General features: G+C 53.1%; 2 protein-coding genes across 14 annotated transcripts; both read left to right on the top strand.

Annotated features, from left to right (window-relative positions):
* The first annotated feature begins 1,807 nt into the window (after positions 1 to 1,807).
* Positions 1,808 to 4,691, top strand: LOC119776801. 10 transcript variants are annotated; one of them, XM_038275404.1, is made up of 10 exons: positions 1,812 to 2,348; positions 2,448 to 2,502; positions 2,718 to 2,757; positions 2,877 to 2,916; positions 3,036 to 3,075; positions 3,195 to 3,234; positions 3,354 to 3,393; positions 3,674 to 3,713; positions 4,191 to 4,247; positions 4,328 to 4,691. In XM_038275404.1, the coding sequence occupies exons 1-10, from the start codon at positions 2,170 to 2,172 to the stop codon at positions 4,493 to 4,495; spliced, it is 699 nt and encodes a 232-aa protein (XP_038131332.1). In that variant the 5' UTR covers positions 1,812 to 2,169; the 3' UTR covers positions 4,496 to 4,691. The 10 variants fall into 10 exon arrangements, with proteins under 10 accessions (XP_038131342.1, XP_038131339.1, XP_038131340.1 ...); XM_038275414.1 differs by lacking the exon at positions 3,354 to 3,393 and having other exon boundaries at positions 1,808 to 2,348; positions 4,328 to 4,482; XM_038275411.1 differs by lacking the exon at positions 3,036 to 3,075 and having other exon boundaries at positions 1,808 to 2,348; positions 4,328 to 4,482.
* Positions 4,692 to 4,832: 141 nt separating this feature from the next.
* Positions 4,833 to 13,348, top strand: LOC119776800 (zinc finger protein 664-like). 4 transcript variants are annotated; one of them, XM_038275399.1, is made up of 5 exons: positions 4,833 to 5,205; positions 6,487 to 6,543; positions 10,486 to 10,654; positions 11,635 to 13,020; positions 13,073 to 13,348. In XM_038275399.1, the coding sequence occupies exons 1-4, from the start codon at positions 5,182 to 5,184 to the stop codon at positions 12,948 to 12,950; spliced, it is 1,566 nt and encodes a 521-aa protein (XP_038131327.1). In that variant the 5' UTR covers positions 4,833 to 5,181; the 3' UTR covers positions 12,951 to 13,020; positions 13,073 to 13,348. The 4 variants fall into 4 exon arrangements, with proteins under 4 accessions (XP_038131327.1, XP_038131328.1, XP_038131330.1 ...); XM_038275400.1 differs by having other exon boundaries at positions 11,635 to 13,002; positions 13,042 to 13,348; XM_038275402.1 differs by having other exon boundaries at positions 6,492 to 6,543.
* The last annotated feature ends 729 nt before the right edge of the window (positions 13,349 to 14,077 follow it).

A 14,077-nucleotide genomic window follows, 5' to 3' on the forward strand; every position in this document is an offset into this window, starting at 1 on the left:
TTTCTTTTTTAGTGGCATCATCTATAAAGCAAAACACTAAGAATGAGCCTAGGTTTATTAAAATATAAAATCACTTTTAACAATTATAAAAGACAATATAACACTATCTTATCTGTAATTTAATAATATCCAAAATAAACAGCCACATTCAAGCATTTTTTCCAGACATTAATGTTTGTACTAATTTACTTATAGACTGTGTGGAAATCTATGTAAGATAAAATCAATGTTTATATTCTTCCTCTGTTTGTTCTTGTCTTTATCCTATTTCTAGAAGTATAAATAGTCAATAAAATAGAACTATTATTATGTGGAACCCTAATTATGCTTTTTAAATGAAAAACAGCAGATGTTTAGGCCCCATTTCTTGTTGTTGTACTCTATAAGAGAAATAACACCCGCTAATAATTATACCTGAACTTCCTCAAAGAGTCATCAAAAAATGAAAACAGTAATATCAACTAAATATCGGTAAAAAGGAAACACTCACTTTTTCTTTCTTAGTTGGCTGTGGCTAAGAATCAGAAATGTTGATGGCTTACAGCCTTTATTTGCCCATTTTGTGTCTTCAGAACTCCTGGCTGACTCAGAATATTTCGCTTTATTAAAGAAAAAAAAAGGTTTTTGTTTTTTAGTGTACATGATATTCATTTTTTTTAATTGGGACTAGTTTTGTAGTCTAATATTAATTGTAGTAACCGCAGCATTCTAGTGTGAATACATTTTCAACGGTGTGCTCCAAGCGCACCAGGACTAGAAAACAGCCAATCAGAGAGAGAGAAGGCGGAACCTAAGGCAGAACAACCAATGAGAGTGGAGTTAAACAGCGCAGCACAGTTCCATGCGCTGCTGCGTGAAAGGGACAGGAGAGAGCAGGCAGAGGAGCTGCGAGAGGAAAAGAAGCCACTGCTGCAACAACTACTGCTGTAAATTAGAAACATGTTGCTCACATCCAATTATTGGGAGGGACAATTAGGACGGTTCAAAATGTTGGTAGGGACAATTAGGTCGGTTCTAAATGTTGGTAGGGACAATTAGGTCGGTTCTAAATGTTGGTAGGGACAATTAGGTCGGTTCTAAATGTTGGTAGGGACAATTAGGTCGGTTCTAAATGTTGGTAGGGACAATTAGGTCGGTTCTAAATGTTGGTAGGGACAATTAGGTCGGTTCTAAATGTTGGTAGGGACAATTAGGTCGGTTCTAAATGTTGGTAGGGACAATTAGGTCGGTTCTAAATGTTGGGAGGGACATGTCCCTATGGTGTGACTTTTTTCCATTGAAAACTCACGTTTAGAGAATGTTACAAATAAAAGTCAAATTTCATTCAACATGCATGTATTTTTTTTATTTTTTATAATTAAGTGTTCCACGTGCGCTAAAAAGTGCCCCCCAACACCCCCCCCCCTTCCTGAGCACCTGCCCCCCAAAATGTCTGTGCACGCCTCTGCAAAAGTTAGTATTAAATAGAAATATTAATGAGAGAAACCGAAGGGAAGAAATAACAATGATCAGATTAAGAGTGGATCATACATTTATATTTAGTAGGGAGGAAAAATAATGCTAAATGTGAAGGATGTGGAGAGATAGAACATGTAGAACAACAACTGGAGAACATCTGGACCTGAAAGGACAGGCCAAGAATGGAGTCTGAAGGGATTATTGGGAAATAAAGGAAATATAAAAGATATTTATAGATTAAGGAAAGCATTATTTATTTATCTTCAGAATACAAAATTAAAAAATAGAATTAAATAGATGTAAAACAATGTTGCTACACACTCATGAACAGTAGGTGGCGATCCGCCATGATAGAAAAGAGGAAGAAGAAGAAGAACCCGTAGGAATCCCAAGAAGAAGAAACAGCAGTATCGGCAGGTTCGGATCAGGCATGGGTTCGGCTGGCTGGACGGTAGGAGGAGGTTCTGGCTCGGTTCCGGGCGCATGAGCTCGGTTCGGGTCCAGTTCGGCTGGTATTTGTTGGAATGTTTTGTTCTGGTTGTTGGACTCAGAGACGGACCGCCAGCAGGATGCTAACTGCTAGCTGCAGCAGCGGGGTGGACCGGGCCATGCGGCCGGAGGAACCGCGTCCTTTTATGGACCGGAACCAGCGAACCCAGCTGCTAGAACGCTTCTAGACAGGAGGCACTCTGATAGATCTACATCTATGAGATGAGGAGACAGCGGTCCATTTGGACCACAGGACTGGTTCTGCCGAAGGTGAAGCCCTGCATGGCTAACCAGGCTAGCTGGAGCGCCCCCTGGAGGCTAGCCGGGTTAAGGTTAGCTCTAACCCTAACCGCTCCCTGGAGCCACCAAGGAGCAGCTGTGAGGTCATCAGCGTTGTCATGGTAACTATAACCATCCAGCGACGTTCTGCTGCTTCAGCTCCAATCAGAAGCATCAGCCAATGGGAGCACAGCTCCAGCAACCTCTGACTCTGATTGCAGGAGATGGGAGCCAATCAGAAGAGGGTCCAGGTGGAATGACATCATCATATCACAGGTGAACTACATGATAGACCGGACCGAGCCCCAGACCAGCACCTGGGGTCAGACCCACCTGGATATGATGCAACAAAAGGCCGACTGAAGCTCCGCCCCCAGCAGTCTGTTCACAGAGGCGGGGCCGTGACATAAACGGACCGAAGCGTGTTCTGATCCAGGCGGGTCGCCCCAGAACCTCACCCTCCTCTGACCCGGATGTTCTCTGTTCCTTAGGTGGTTCTGCTGCAGACGCATCGCCCACAGAGGGCAGCGGGTGAGTGATGTCACGGTGTGGGCGGGGCCGTGACATAAACGGACCGAAGCGTGTTCTGATCCAGGCGGGTCGCCCCAGAACCACGCCCTCCTCTGACCCGGATGTTCTCTGTTCCTTAGGTGGTTCTGCTGCAGACGCATCGCCCACAGAGGGCAGCAGGTGAGTGATGTCACGGTGTGGGCGGGGCCGTGACCTTAACGGACCGAAGCGTGTTCTGATCCAGGCGGGTCGCCCCAGAACCACGCCCTCCTCTGACCCGGATGTTCTCTGTTCCTTAGGTGGTTCTGCTGCAGACGCATGGCCCACAGAGGGCAGCGGGTGAGTGATGTCACGGTGTGGGCGGGGCCGTGACCTTAACGGACCGAAGCGTGTTCTGATCCAGGCGGGTCGCCCCAGAACCACGCCCTCCTCTGACCCGGATGTTCTCTGTTCCTTAGGTGGTTCTGCTGCAGACGCTTCGCCCACAGAGGGCAGCAGGTGAGTGATGTCACGGTGTGGGCGGGGCCGTGACATTAACGGACCGAAGCGTGTTCTGATCCAGGCGGGTCGCCCCAGAACCACGCCCTCCTCTGACCCGGATGTTCTCTGTTCCTTAGGTGGTTCTGCTGCAGACGCTTCGCCCACAGAGGGCAGCAGGTGAGTGATGTCACGGAGTGGGCGGGGCCGTGACATTAACGGACCGAAGCGTGTTCTGATCCAGGCGGGTCGCCCCAGAACCACGCCCTCCTCTGACCCGGATGTTCTCTGTTCCTTAGGTGGTTCTGCTGCAGACAGCTTCGCCCACAGAGGGCAGCAGGTGAGTGATGTCACGGTGTGGGCGGGGGCCGTGACATTAACGGACCGAAGCGTGTTCTGATCCAGGCGGGTCGCCCCAGAACCACGCCCTCCTCTGACCCGGATGTTCTCTGTTCCTTAGGTGGTTCTGCTGCAGACGCTTCGCCCACAGAGGGCAGCGGGTGAGTGATGTCACGGTGTGGGCGGGGCCTGCTGGGAGATGATGTGAACAAAAGGCCGAATTGTAGCGCCCCCCTCAGGCAGCTTGTTCTCAGGGCGGGGCGCCATGACAAACACGGACCGAAGCGTTCATCTGATCCCGCCTCCAGTCTGCTTCTGGAGGTCTGCTGGGTCCAGAACCAGGACCGGGTGGTGCAGGGATCCAGACCTCCAGAACCGGACTCGGTCAGAACCAGTCAGCAGGGGGCGCCCCAGTCAGGGCCTCCTGCTGACTGGTTCTGACCCGGTTCTGGTCAGAACCAGAACATCAGGCTTTGATTCCATGAAGGGAGGGGATTTCTGTTTGGTTCTGGTTCCGGGCCTTAAACGGCGCCACCTGTTGGTTCTGTTGGACCTCATTCCTCAGAACCACCCCTGTAGAACCGGATGGAACCACTGGACCAGAACCTGGCACTCATTTGGACCCGCTGTTCTTCCAGATGTTCCGGTTCCGATGCTGCCGTCCATCCAGACTGCTGTTACCACGGCGATCTGAGGTAGTGGACCCTGAGGTTCTGGTTCTGGTCCAGACCCGCTCTCCAGGTTGGGTTCTGACCACGCTCTGCTCTCTCCGCAGGTTCCGGTTCTGACAGGTTCCCCTCTGCGGGTTGCCGTGGCGATGAGGAGGCGGGACATCCATCCTGTGGGTCGGTTCTGGAGAACCTCACACTGGAACCGGCTCCCTGTGGATCATTCAGAACCAGGCTGGGTTCTGACCCGCTTCAGTTCGTCTCCAGAACCGTGATCCGGGCCTCTCCAGAACCCATCACTGTAACCATGTCGTGTTCCGGACAGGAACCCAAACACCAGAACCAAAGAACCCATCCCTGGTTCTGTCAGCGGGTCCGGTTTGTTCTGGAGCGGTTCTGGGTGGGTTCTACTAGCTCTGTTTGTTTTCGGGTCGCTGCTTCCAGAACTTTAATAAAAACTCTGTTGATGAACTGGGTTCTGGTTCTGATCATTTGGGTTTCCAGGTTCTATGATGTCTCAGGTATGGTTCTGACCCGACCGGCTACCGGTACCGCTGGCACCAGTTAGTTTAGAATGGAACCCTTCTACAGGAATGGAGCCGGTTCTGATCCATTTGGACCTTTAGAATCAAAACAGCAGCTTTTTCAAATAATTTGGACTGAAAAGTTCTGATGAGTCTGTGACACTGCTGGTTCTGATCCAAACAGAACCTTTCTGGTGAAAATGGCCTCACTGGTTCTGCTGGGTCGGGTCTGGTTCTGCTGGGTCGGGTCTGGTTCTGCTGGGTCGGGTCTGGTTCTATTGGGTCGGGTCTGGTTCTGTTGGGTCGGGTCTGGTTCTGTCTCATCCTCAGCCCCCCCGGTGGTGGGGGTCGGGGTGACCCGGAAGTGCTCCAGAACCATCTCCGGACTCGGTTCTGGTTGATGATCGAAGCAGAGGATCGGTGCTGGACCCGGAGCGATGCAGACCGATCCGGATCCTCAGGTAAGCGGCGATCCGGAACCTCAGAACCGAACCCGGTCTGAGCTGCGCTGCGGAGCTAGCGGCTCCACCAGACTCCGTTCAAAAAATGTCTAATTTAGCAGCCTGGGATTCATTGGGTTCTGGGTCCATTTCCCTCCAGCGTTCGCAGCTGCCGCAGCAGCAGCCCTTCACAGGTCCGGAGATAAACCAGAGGAGCTGCGCTGACCGAACCGGGTCACCGAACCGGGCCCCCAGCTCCAGTCTAGCTTTAGAGATTGAAGCCTAAAACGGCCGAACTTTGAATGGAGTCTGGCGGAGGCTCCTGGCCGCTCAAAGAACCGGCATCTTGGTTCGGACCAGCGCGGTTCCGGGTCCACTGGGCCCCATCCGAACTGTGGCGGGTGGGTGGAACGTTGATTGAAATCAGCAGGCGGTTCTGGGTTCAGTTCTGACGTCATCATGGTATTAATATGATGCGGTCTTTGATGTGGTTCCGACAGACTGGGTCAGAACCCTGGGTGGGTGGACCGGTTCTGGACTAAGATCCAGATCTGGTTCTGGGTCCAGTGGACTCTGTGGTACCGGGATAAGCTGGGGGGGGGGAGGTCCATGTCCAGCTGTTTACTGGGGACAGGAGAGGAGTCCACCCTGGACAGAGAGGAGGGGGGTCCAACCTGGACACAGAGGAGGGGGGTCCACCCAGGACAGAGAGGAGGGGGGGTCCATCATGGACAGAGAGGAGGGGGGTCCACCCTGGACAGAGAGGAGGGGGGGTCCATCATGGACAGAGAGGAGGGGGGTCCACCCAGGACAGAGAGGAGGGGGGGTCCATCCTGGACAGGTCTCCAGTCCATCAGAGACAAACAGGACAAACAATCATTGGCTGCAGAGGGGGGGGGGTCGCCTCCAGCAGCCTGGATTATAATCTGTGTTACTGTTAAAAATGGACGTTAGATTTTATTATTCTGATTAAATTCCAACCATTAAAACACATCTATAAATCTGATCATTGTGATGAGCAGCCTGAAGCAGCTGCACCAAATAACCTGTTTTATTGTCATTAAACGATTAGATGAATAAACAATAAACTCTCAGAATAAAATAATCTGTCCTTTAATAAAGTTCTAGTGAAACCGGAATTTATTTTCACTATCCTGGTTTCTATCAATCAGCTCAGACTTTTGTTTTAAATAAGCTCTTATTTTGATAGGATGTAAATAGAAAGATTAAATGATCCTAAGCCCTACTTGTGCGTCCTGGTGAAACATCACCATCAGCCTGAGCACTGTTCCTATTCACTAGGACAGCAGAGCAAAGTCCCTGCATGATGTTTGGTTTGGGACCATGTGGGATTTCAGGGTAAGATGGCGTCCTGTGATGACCAGCCTGAGCTCTCTGCTCCTCATCTATACGCTAACAGCTGAGTGGGCAGCATGCTAACGCCCTCCTTCTACCGTAATAACAGCTGTGTGCACAACATGCTAACGCCCTCCTTCTACCGTAATAACAGCTGTGTGTGGGCAGCGTGCTAACGCCCTCCTTCTACCGTAATAACAGCTGAGTGGGCAGCATGCTAACGCCCTCCTTCTACCGTAATAACAGCTGTGTGCACAACATGCTAACGCCCTCCTTCTACCGTAATAACAGCTGTGTGTGGGCAGCGTGCTAACGCCCTCCTTCTACCGTAATAACAGCTGTGTGCACAACATGCTAACGCCCTCCTTCTACCGTAATAACAGCTGTGTGCACAGCGTGCTAACGCCCTCCTTCTACCGTAATAACAGCTGTGTGTGCGCAGCGTGCTAACGCCCTCCTTCTACCGTAATAACAGCTGTGTGTGCGCAGCGTGCTAACGCCCTCCTTCTACCGTAATAACAGCTGTGTGCACAACATGCTAACGCCCTCCTTCTACCGTAATAACAGCTGTGTGCGCAGCGTGCTAACGCCCTCCTTCTACCGTAATAACAGCTGTGTGTGCACAGCGTGCTAACGCCCTCCTTCTACCGTAATAACAGCTGTGTGTGCGCAGCGTGCTAACGCCCTCCTTCTACCGTAATAACAGCTGTGTGTGTGCAGCGTGCTAACGACCTCCTTCTACCGTAATAACAGCTGAGTGTGCACAGCGTGCTAACGCCCTCCATCTACCGTAATAACAGCTGTGTGCACAGCGTGCTAACGCCCTCCTTCTACCGTAATAACAGCTGTGTGTGCACAGCGTGCTAACGCTCTCCTTCTACCGTAATAACAGCTGAGTGTTCACAACATGCTAACGCTCTCCTTCTACCGTAATAACAGCTGAGTGTTCACAACATGCTAACGCCCTCCTTCTACCGTAATAACAGCTGAGTGTTCACAACATGCTAACGCCCTCCTTCTACCGTAATAACAGCTGTGTGTGGGCAGCGTGCTAACGCCCTCCTTCTACCGTAATAACAGCTGTGTGTGCACAGCATGCTAACGCCCTCCTTCTACCGTAATAACAGCTGTGTGTGCACAGCATGCTAACGCCCTCCTTCTACCGTAATAACAGCTGAGTGTGCACAGCGTGCTAACGCCCTCCTTCTACCGTAATAACAGCTGTGTGTGCGCAGCATGCTAACGCCCTCCTTCTACTGTAATAACAGCTGTGTGTGTGCACAGCGTGCTAACGCCCTCCTTCTACCGTAATAACAGCTGTGTGTGGGCAGCGTGCTAACGCCCTCCTTCTACCGTAATAACAGCTGTGTGTGCGCAGCGTGCTAACGCCCTCCTTCTACCGTAATAACAGCTGTGTGTGCGCAGCGTGCTAACGCCCTCCTTCTACCGTAATAACAGCTGTGTGCACAGCGTGCTAACGCCCTCCTTCTACCGTAATAACAGCTGTGTGTGCACAGCATGCTAACGCCCTCCTTCTACCGTAATAACAGCTGTGTGTGCACAGCATGCTAACGCCCTCCTTCTACCGTAATAACAGCTGTGTGCACAGCATGCTAACACCCTCCTTCTACCGTAATAACAGCTGTGTGTGCACAGCGTGCTAACGCCCTCCTTCTACCGTAATAACAGCTGTGTGTGCGCAGCGTGCTAACGCCCTCCTTCTACCGTAATAACAGCTGAGTGTGCACAGCGTGCTAACGCCCTCCATCTACCGTAATAACAGCTGAGTGTTCACAACATGCTAACGCCCTCCTTCTACCGTAATAACAGCTGAGTGTTCACAACATGCTAACGCCCTCCTTCTACCGTAATAACAGCTGAGTGGGCACAGCATGCTAACGCCCTCCTTCTACTGTAATAACAGCTGTGTGTGTGCACAGCGTGCTAACGCCCTCCTTCTACCGTAATAACAGCTGTGTGTGGGCAGCGTGCTAACGCCCTCCTTCTACCGTAATAACAGCTGTGTGTGCGCAGCGTGCTAACGCCCTCCTTCTACCGTAATAACAGCTGTGTGTGCGCAGCGTGCTAACGCCCTCCTTCTACCGTAATAACAGCTGTGTGCACAGCGTGCTAACGCCCTCCTTCTACCGTAATAACAGCTGTGTGTGCACAGCATGCTAACGCCCTCCTTCTACCGTAATAACAGCTGTGTGTGCACAGCATGCTAACGCCCTCCTTCTACCGTAATAACAGCTGTGTGCACAGCATGCTAACACCCTCCTTCTACCGTAATAACAGCTGTGTGTGCACAGCGTGCTAACGCCCTCCTTCTACCGTAATAACAGCTGTGTGTGCGCAGCGTGCTAACGCCCTCCTTCTACCGTAATAACAGCTGAGTGTGCACAGCGTGCTAACGCCCTCCATCTACCGTAATAACAGCTGAGTGTTCACAACATGCTAACGCCCTCCTTCTACCGTAATAACAGCTGTGTGTGCACAGCATGCTAACGCCCTCCTTCTACCGTAATAACAGCTGTGTTCACAACGTGCTAACGCCCTCCTTCTACCGTAATAACAGCTGTGTGTGCACAGCGTGCTAACGCCCTCCTTCTACCGTAATAACAGCTGTGTGTGCGCAGCGTGCTAACGCCCTCCTTCTACCGTAATAACAGCTGTCAGTGCGCAGCATGCTAACGCCCTCCTTCTACCGTAATAACAGCTGAGTGGGCACAGCATGCTAACGCCCTCCTTCTACCGTAATAACAGCTGAGTGTTCACAACATGCTAACGCCCTCCTTCTACCGTAATAACAGCTGTGTGTGCACAGCGTGCTAACGCCCTCCTTCTACCGTAATAACAGCTGTGTGTGCGCAGCGTGCTAACGCCCTCCTTCTACCGTAATAACAGCTGAGTGTGCACAGCGTGCTAACGCCCTCCTTCTACCGTAATAACAGCTGTGTGTGCACAGCGTGCTAACGCCCTCCTTCTACCGTAATAACAGCTGTCAGTGCGCAGCATGCTAACGCCCTCCTTCTACCGTAATAACAGCTTTGTGTGCGCAGCATGCTAACGCCCTCCTTCTACCGTAATAACAGCTGAGTGTTCACAACATGCTAACGCCCTCCTTCTACCGTAATAACAGCTGAGTGTTCACAACATGCTAACGCCCTCCTTCTACCGTAATAACAGCTGTGTGTGCACAGCATGCTAACGCCCTCCTTCTACCGTAATAACAGCTGTGTTCACAACGTGCTAACGCCCTCCTTCTACCGTAATAACAGCTGTGTGTGCACAGCGTGCTAACGCCCTCCTTCTACCGTAATAACAGCTGTGTGTGCGCAGCGTGCTAACGCCCTCCTTCTACCGTAATAACAGCTGTCAGTGCGCAGCATGCTAACGCCCTCCTTCTACCGTAATAACAGCTGAGTGGGCACAGCATGCTAACGCCCTCCTTCTACCGTAATAACAGCTGAGTGTTCACAACATGCTAACGCCCTCCTTCTACCGTAATAACAGCTGTGTGTGCACAGCGTGCTAACGCCCTCCTTCTACCGTAATAACAGCTGTGTGTGCGCAGCGTGCTAACGCCCTCCTTCTACCGTAATAACAGCTGAGTGTGCACAGCGTGCTAACGCCCTCCTTCTACCGTAATAACAGCTGTGTGTGCACAGCGTGCTAACGCCCTCCTTCTACCGTAATAACAGCTGTCAGTGCGCAGCATGCTAACGCCCTCCTTCTACCGTAATAACAGCTTTGTGTGCGCAGCATGCTAACGCCCTCCTTCTACCGTAATAACAGCTGTGTGTGTGAATAGAAAAATTTGGGTCGTCCCGGGTCAGAACCCGGGTCCAGATAGAGCTGAACAGGTCTGCTTTGGACCGGGGTTCTGGTTCTGGGTCCAGTTGCCCCCATTCATAGTTCTGGTTCTGTGGGTCTGTGTTTCAGGATGCAGTGGAGGAGTTCTACAGCATTCGGGTCAAACCAGAACCAGGAGAAGATGAACCAGAACCAGGACATGGCGTGGAGATCCGCTCGTTTCCGCTCCTGAAGAAGCTGTCAGTCACACTCACTGACTGCAGGGCGTGGCTGAAGGGGCGGGACTTCCTCTGTCTGGGTGAGACGCAGCGTGACGCCACGCGGGCTCCGGATCAGAACAACCGGTTCTGTTGGTTCTTCTGTATCTGCTGACTCAGACTCGGGTTCCATTAGGGTTCTGCTGGTCCTCTGCTCAGAGTTTCGGGTCAGAACCGCTCAGACGGGTCCCTGAACGCAGCATCTAATCCACCTGATCAGTGCAGCACCATGACCTAATTCACCATGGCAACCACAGCCACGCCCTGGGGGTGGGGTCCATTGGCTGCTGCGCCTGGGGGGGCGGAGCTACAGCTGGAGTCCTTTCTCATTGGTTCCCATCAGATTGGATCAGAGAAAATTACTGATCATCTATTTCTTAGTTTTCAGCAAAATAAGGTGAAAATATTTTTATCGTTTAAAAACGGTCGTCATCTTCCGCTTCCTCCAGAACTGGTCCAGTGGAGCGGTCCAGTGGGGCGGTCCAGTGGGGCGGTCCAGTGGGGCGGTCCAGTGGGGCGGTCCAGTGGAGCGGTCCAGTGGGGCGGTCCAGACCACACGTTGTTCATCGTTGGTCATCAGGAATCAGGAGAGTTGGTTACAGAACGATGACATCATCAATGTAGAGCGGTGACGGTTCGCCATAAACACCTCTTTCCCAATGCGGGAAAAACCAGTTTGAACTGGACCAAAAACGGGCGGGGGAACTGGGCGGGGGAACCGGGCGGGGGAACCTGGCGGGGGAACCTGGCGGGGGAACCGGATGGGGAACCTGGCGGGGGAACCTGGCGGGGGAACCGGATGGGGAACCGGGCGGGGGAACCGGGCGGGGGAACCTGGCGGGGGAACCAGGAGGGGGAACCAGGCGGGGAACCGGGCGGGGAACCTGGAGGGGGAACCTGGCGGGAACGATGAGCTCTGAGCAGAACCAGCAGGTGAAGCCCTGAAGCAGCGCTGCAGACGGCATGTGACGCCCTCTGTTCCGCGGCGGCGCTCCCATAACCGCCCTCTCCTCCTCTGCAGGCGAGCGCCCCTGGCCCCAGCGCACCAACAGCGGCAGGAAGATGGTGTACTGCCCCACCTGTCAGAGGGGCTTCTACAAGCAGGCCCACCTGGAGGCCCACCTGTGGAGCCATCGAGGACAGAAACCCAACGAATGCTGGCAGTGCGGGAAGACCTACCCCACCGTGATGAGTCTGGCGGTTCACCAGCAGGTCCACGGCCGCAGCCAGCCCTACCGCTGCTCCTACTGCGACCGCACCTTCGCCCTGAAGAGGGACTGGAAGACCCACCACCGCACCCACTCCGGGACCAGGCCCTTCCGCTGCTGGTTCTGTGGGGATGGCTTCAGCGAGCAGGACCAGCTGGACCGGCACCTGGAGCTCCACAAGGACGAGCGGTCCTACCACTGCGAGCTCTGCGACAAGATGTTTGTGTCCTACCAGGGCTTCAACTTCCACCGCAAGTCCCACAAGAAGTCCAAGCGAGTGCCCTGCCTGCAGTGCTCCAAGACCTTCAGCAACCCCCAGAGCCTGAAGGTCCACCAGGCCACGCACTCCAGCCGCAAGCCGCACACCTGCCCCACCTGCGGGAAGGGCTTCAAGCTGCACGGCGGCCTGCGCAGCCACCAGCGCGTCCACGGCGGCCTGAAGGAGTACCGCTGCTCTGAGTGCAGCAAGTGCTTCTCCAGCCTGCAGGGCCTGAAGCTGCACCACCGCACCCACACCGGCCTGAAACCCTACGCCTGCTCCCACTGCGGGAAGAGGTTCACCCAGGCGCCGCACCTCAAGTCGCACATGGTCACCCACACGGGCGAGCGCCCCTTCCTCTGCACCACCTGCGGCAAACGCTTCACCCAGTCGTCCCACCTGCGCTCCCACTTCAAGCTCTTCCACCTGGGAGAGAAGCCCTTCAGCTGCGCCGACTGCGGGAAGAGCTTCACCATCGCGCACTACCTGAAGATGCATCGTCTGAGCCACACCAAGGAGAAACTCTACCACTGCTCCTACTGCCACAAGGCCTTCTCCTACCACAACTCCTGGAGGGCCCACGAGAGGATCCACACCGGCGAGCGCCCCTTCCGCTGCCGGGACTGCGGCCGCACCTTCGTCACATCCGGCTCGCTGCTGGGCCACCGCCGGGCCGTCCACACCGGCGAGAAGAACCACTACTGCATCACCTGCGGCCGCTTCTTCTTCACCAGCTCGCTGCTGCGGGTCCACCAGCTGGACCACACCGGCGAGCGGCCGCACGCCTGCAGCTGCGGCAAGACCTTCAAGACCAAAGGAGTCCTCCGCTTCCACCTGAAGAGGTTCACCCAGCACCAGCCGGCGCGCTAGGCCGTCCTCCCTCTGCCACCGCCGCAGCAGGTAGGGACCTGGGACGGCTGGGCCGCCTCTGCGACCCGCCGCCACGACCCGCCGCCGTGACCCGCCGCTGCGACCCGCCGCCATGACCTGCTGCTGTGACCCGCCGCTGCGCTTCAGACGCTGCTAATGAAATAAACTCAGAAACTGATGAAGGTCTGAAGCCCGGTTCTGTTCCGGTCCAGGTGAACCTCAGACCACTGCAGCGCGGCTCGGCGGGTCCAGCTGAAACAGAACCGGCCCGGTTAAAGCTGCGCCTGGACCAGAACCGGCTCTGCATGCTCTTCCACCTGTTGCATAGACCCGATCCTCGGCCCAGTCTGAACGGGTCTCTGATGAGCAGAACCAGAATAAAGCTCTGCTGAAAGCTGCTGCTGGTGTTTCTGTTCTGAGCTACATAGAACCAGACCACATAGATAACTCATTTTCCCTCCCTCTTCTATTCTGTGTCTGTTGGCTGTGAGTCCACAAAACTGAAGCAGTAGACTTTGGAAATATTAACATTTGAATCAATCTCAGAACTTTGGCCATGAGTGTAGATGGAAAACAGGACTAAACACTGGAAAACAGGCCAAGCTCCAACATCTAGAAACAAAGGTGTTGATGGCAGCAGCACAGCTGATATTTCTCTCCAGGATGGAGTCACAGCCAAACAGGAACAGACCAGATGAAGCTACTATGAGAAAAAGCAGAGAGAGCAGAAGGTTAGAGATTGAACTAACAGATTCTGCAGAGTGGGAGAATAGAGATAGAATGAAGCAGAATGATGAGAAAGGGGTCCCTATGTCCTCCAGCAGTCTAAGCCTATAGCAGCAGAACTATAGAGATAGAATGAAGCAGAGAGAGCAGGGACAGCTCCGTGTCCCCATGTCTTCATTAATGGACAGAGTCTCACCAGAGACGACCGTCCAGGAGTTAGAATCTGAGTGAAAAAGTATTTTCTAGGTTTTGCTCCTATTATATCTTCCTAAAAGGAACCGTTACTGATCTAGATCAGCAATCTAGGCTTGAATGTTTTTGCTCTATGTTCAGTTTAAAGATTAATATTCTCCTAATATCTGTTAATGCAATCAGTTAAAGAGACACAACAAAGAGAAAAG

Source organism: Cyprinodon tularosa, unplaced genomic scaffold, assembly GCF_016077235.1.
Source record: "Cyprinodon tularosa strain WSP-4 unplaced genomic scaffold, ASM1607723v1 ctg958, whole genome shotgun sequence".
NCBI classification, from domain to species: domain Eukaryota; kingdom Metazoa; phylum Chordata; class Actinopteri; order Cyprinodontiformes; family Cyprinodontidae; genus Cyprinodon; species Cyprinodon tularosa.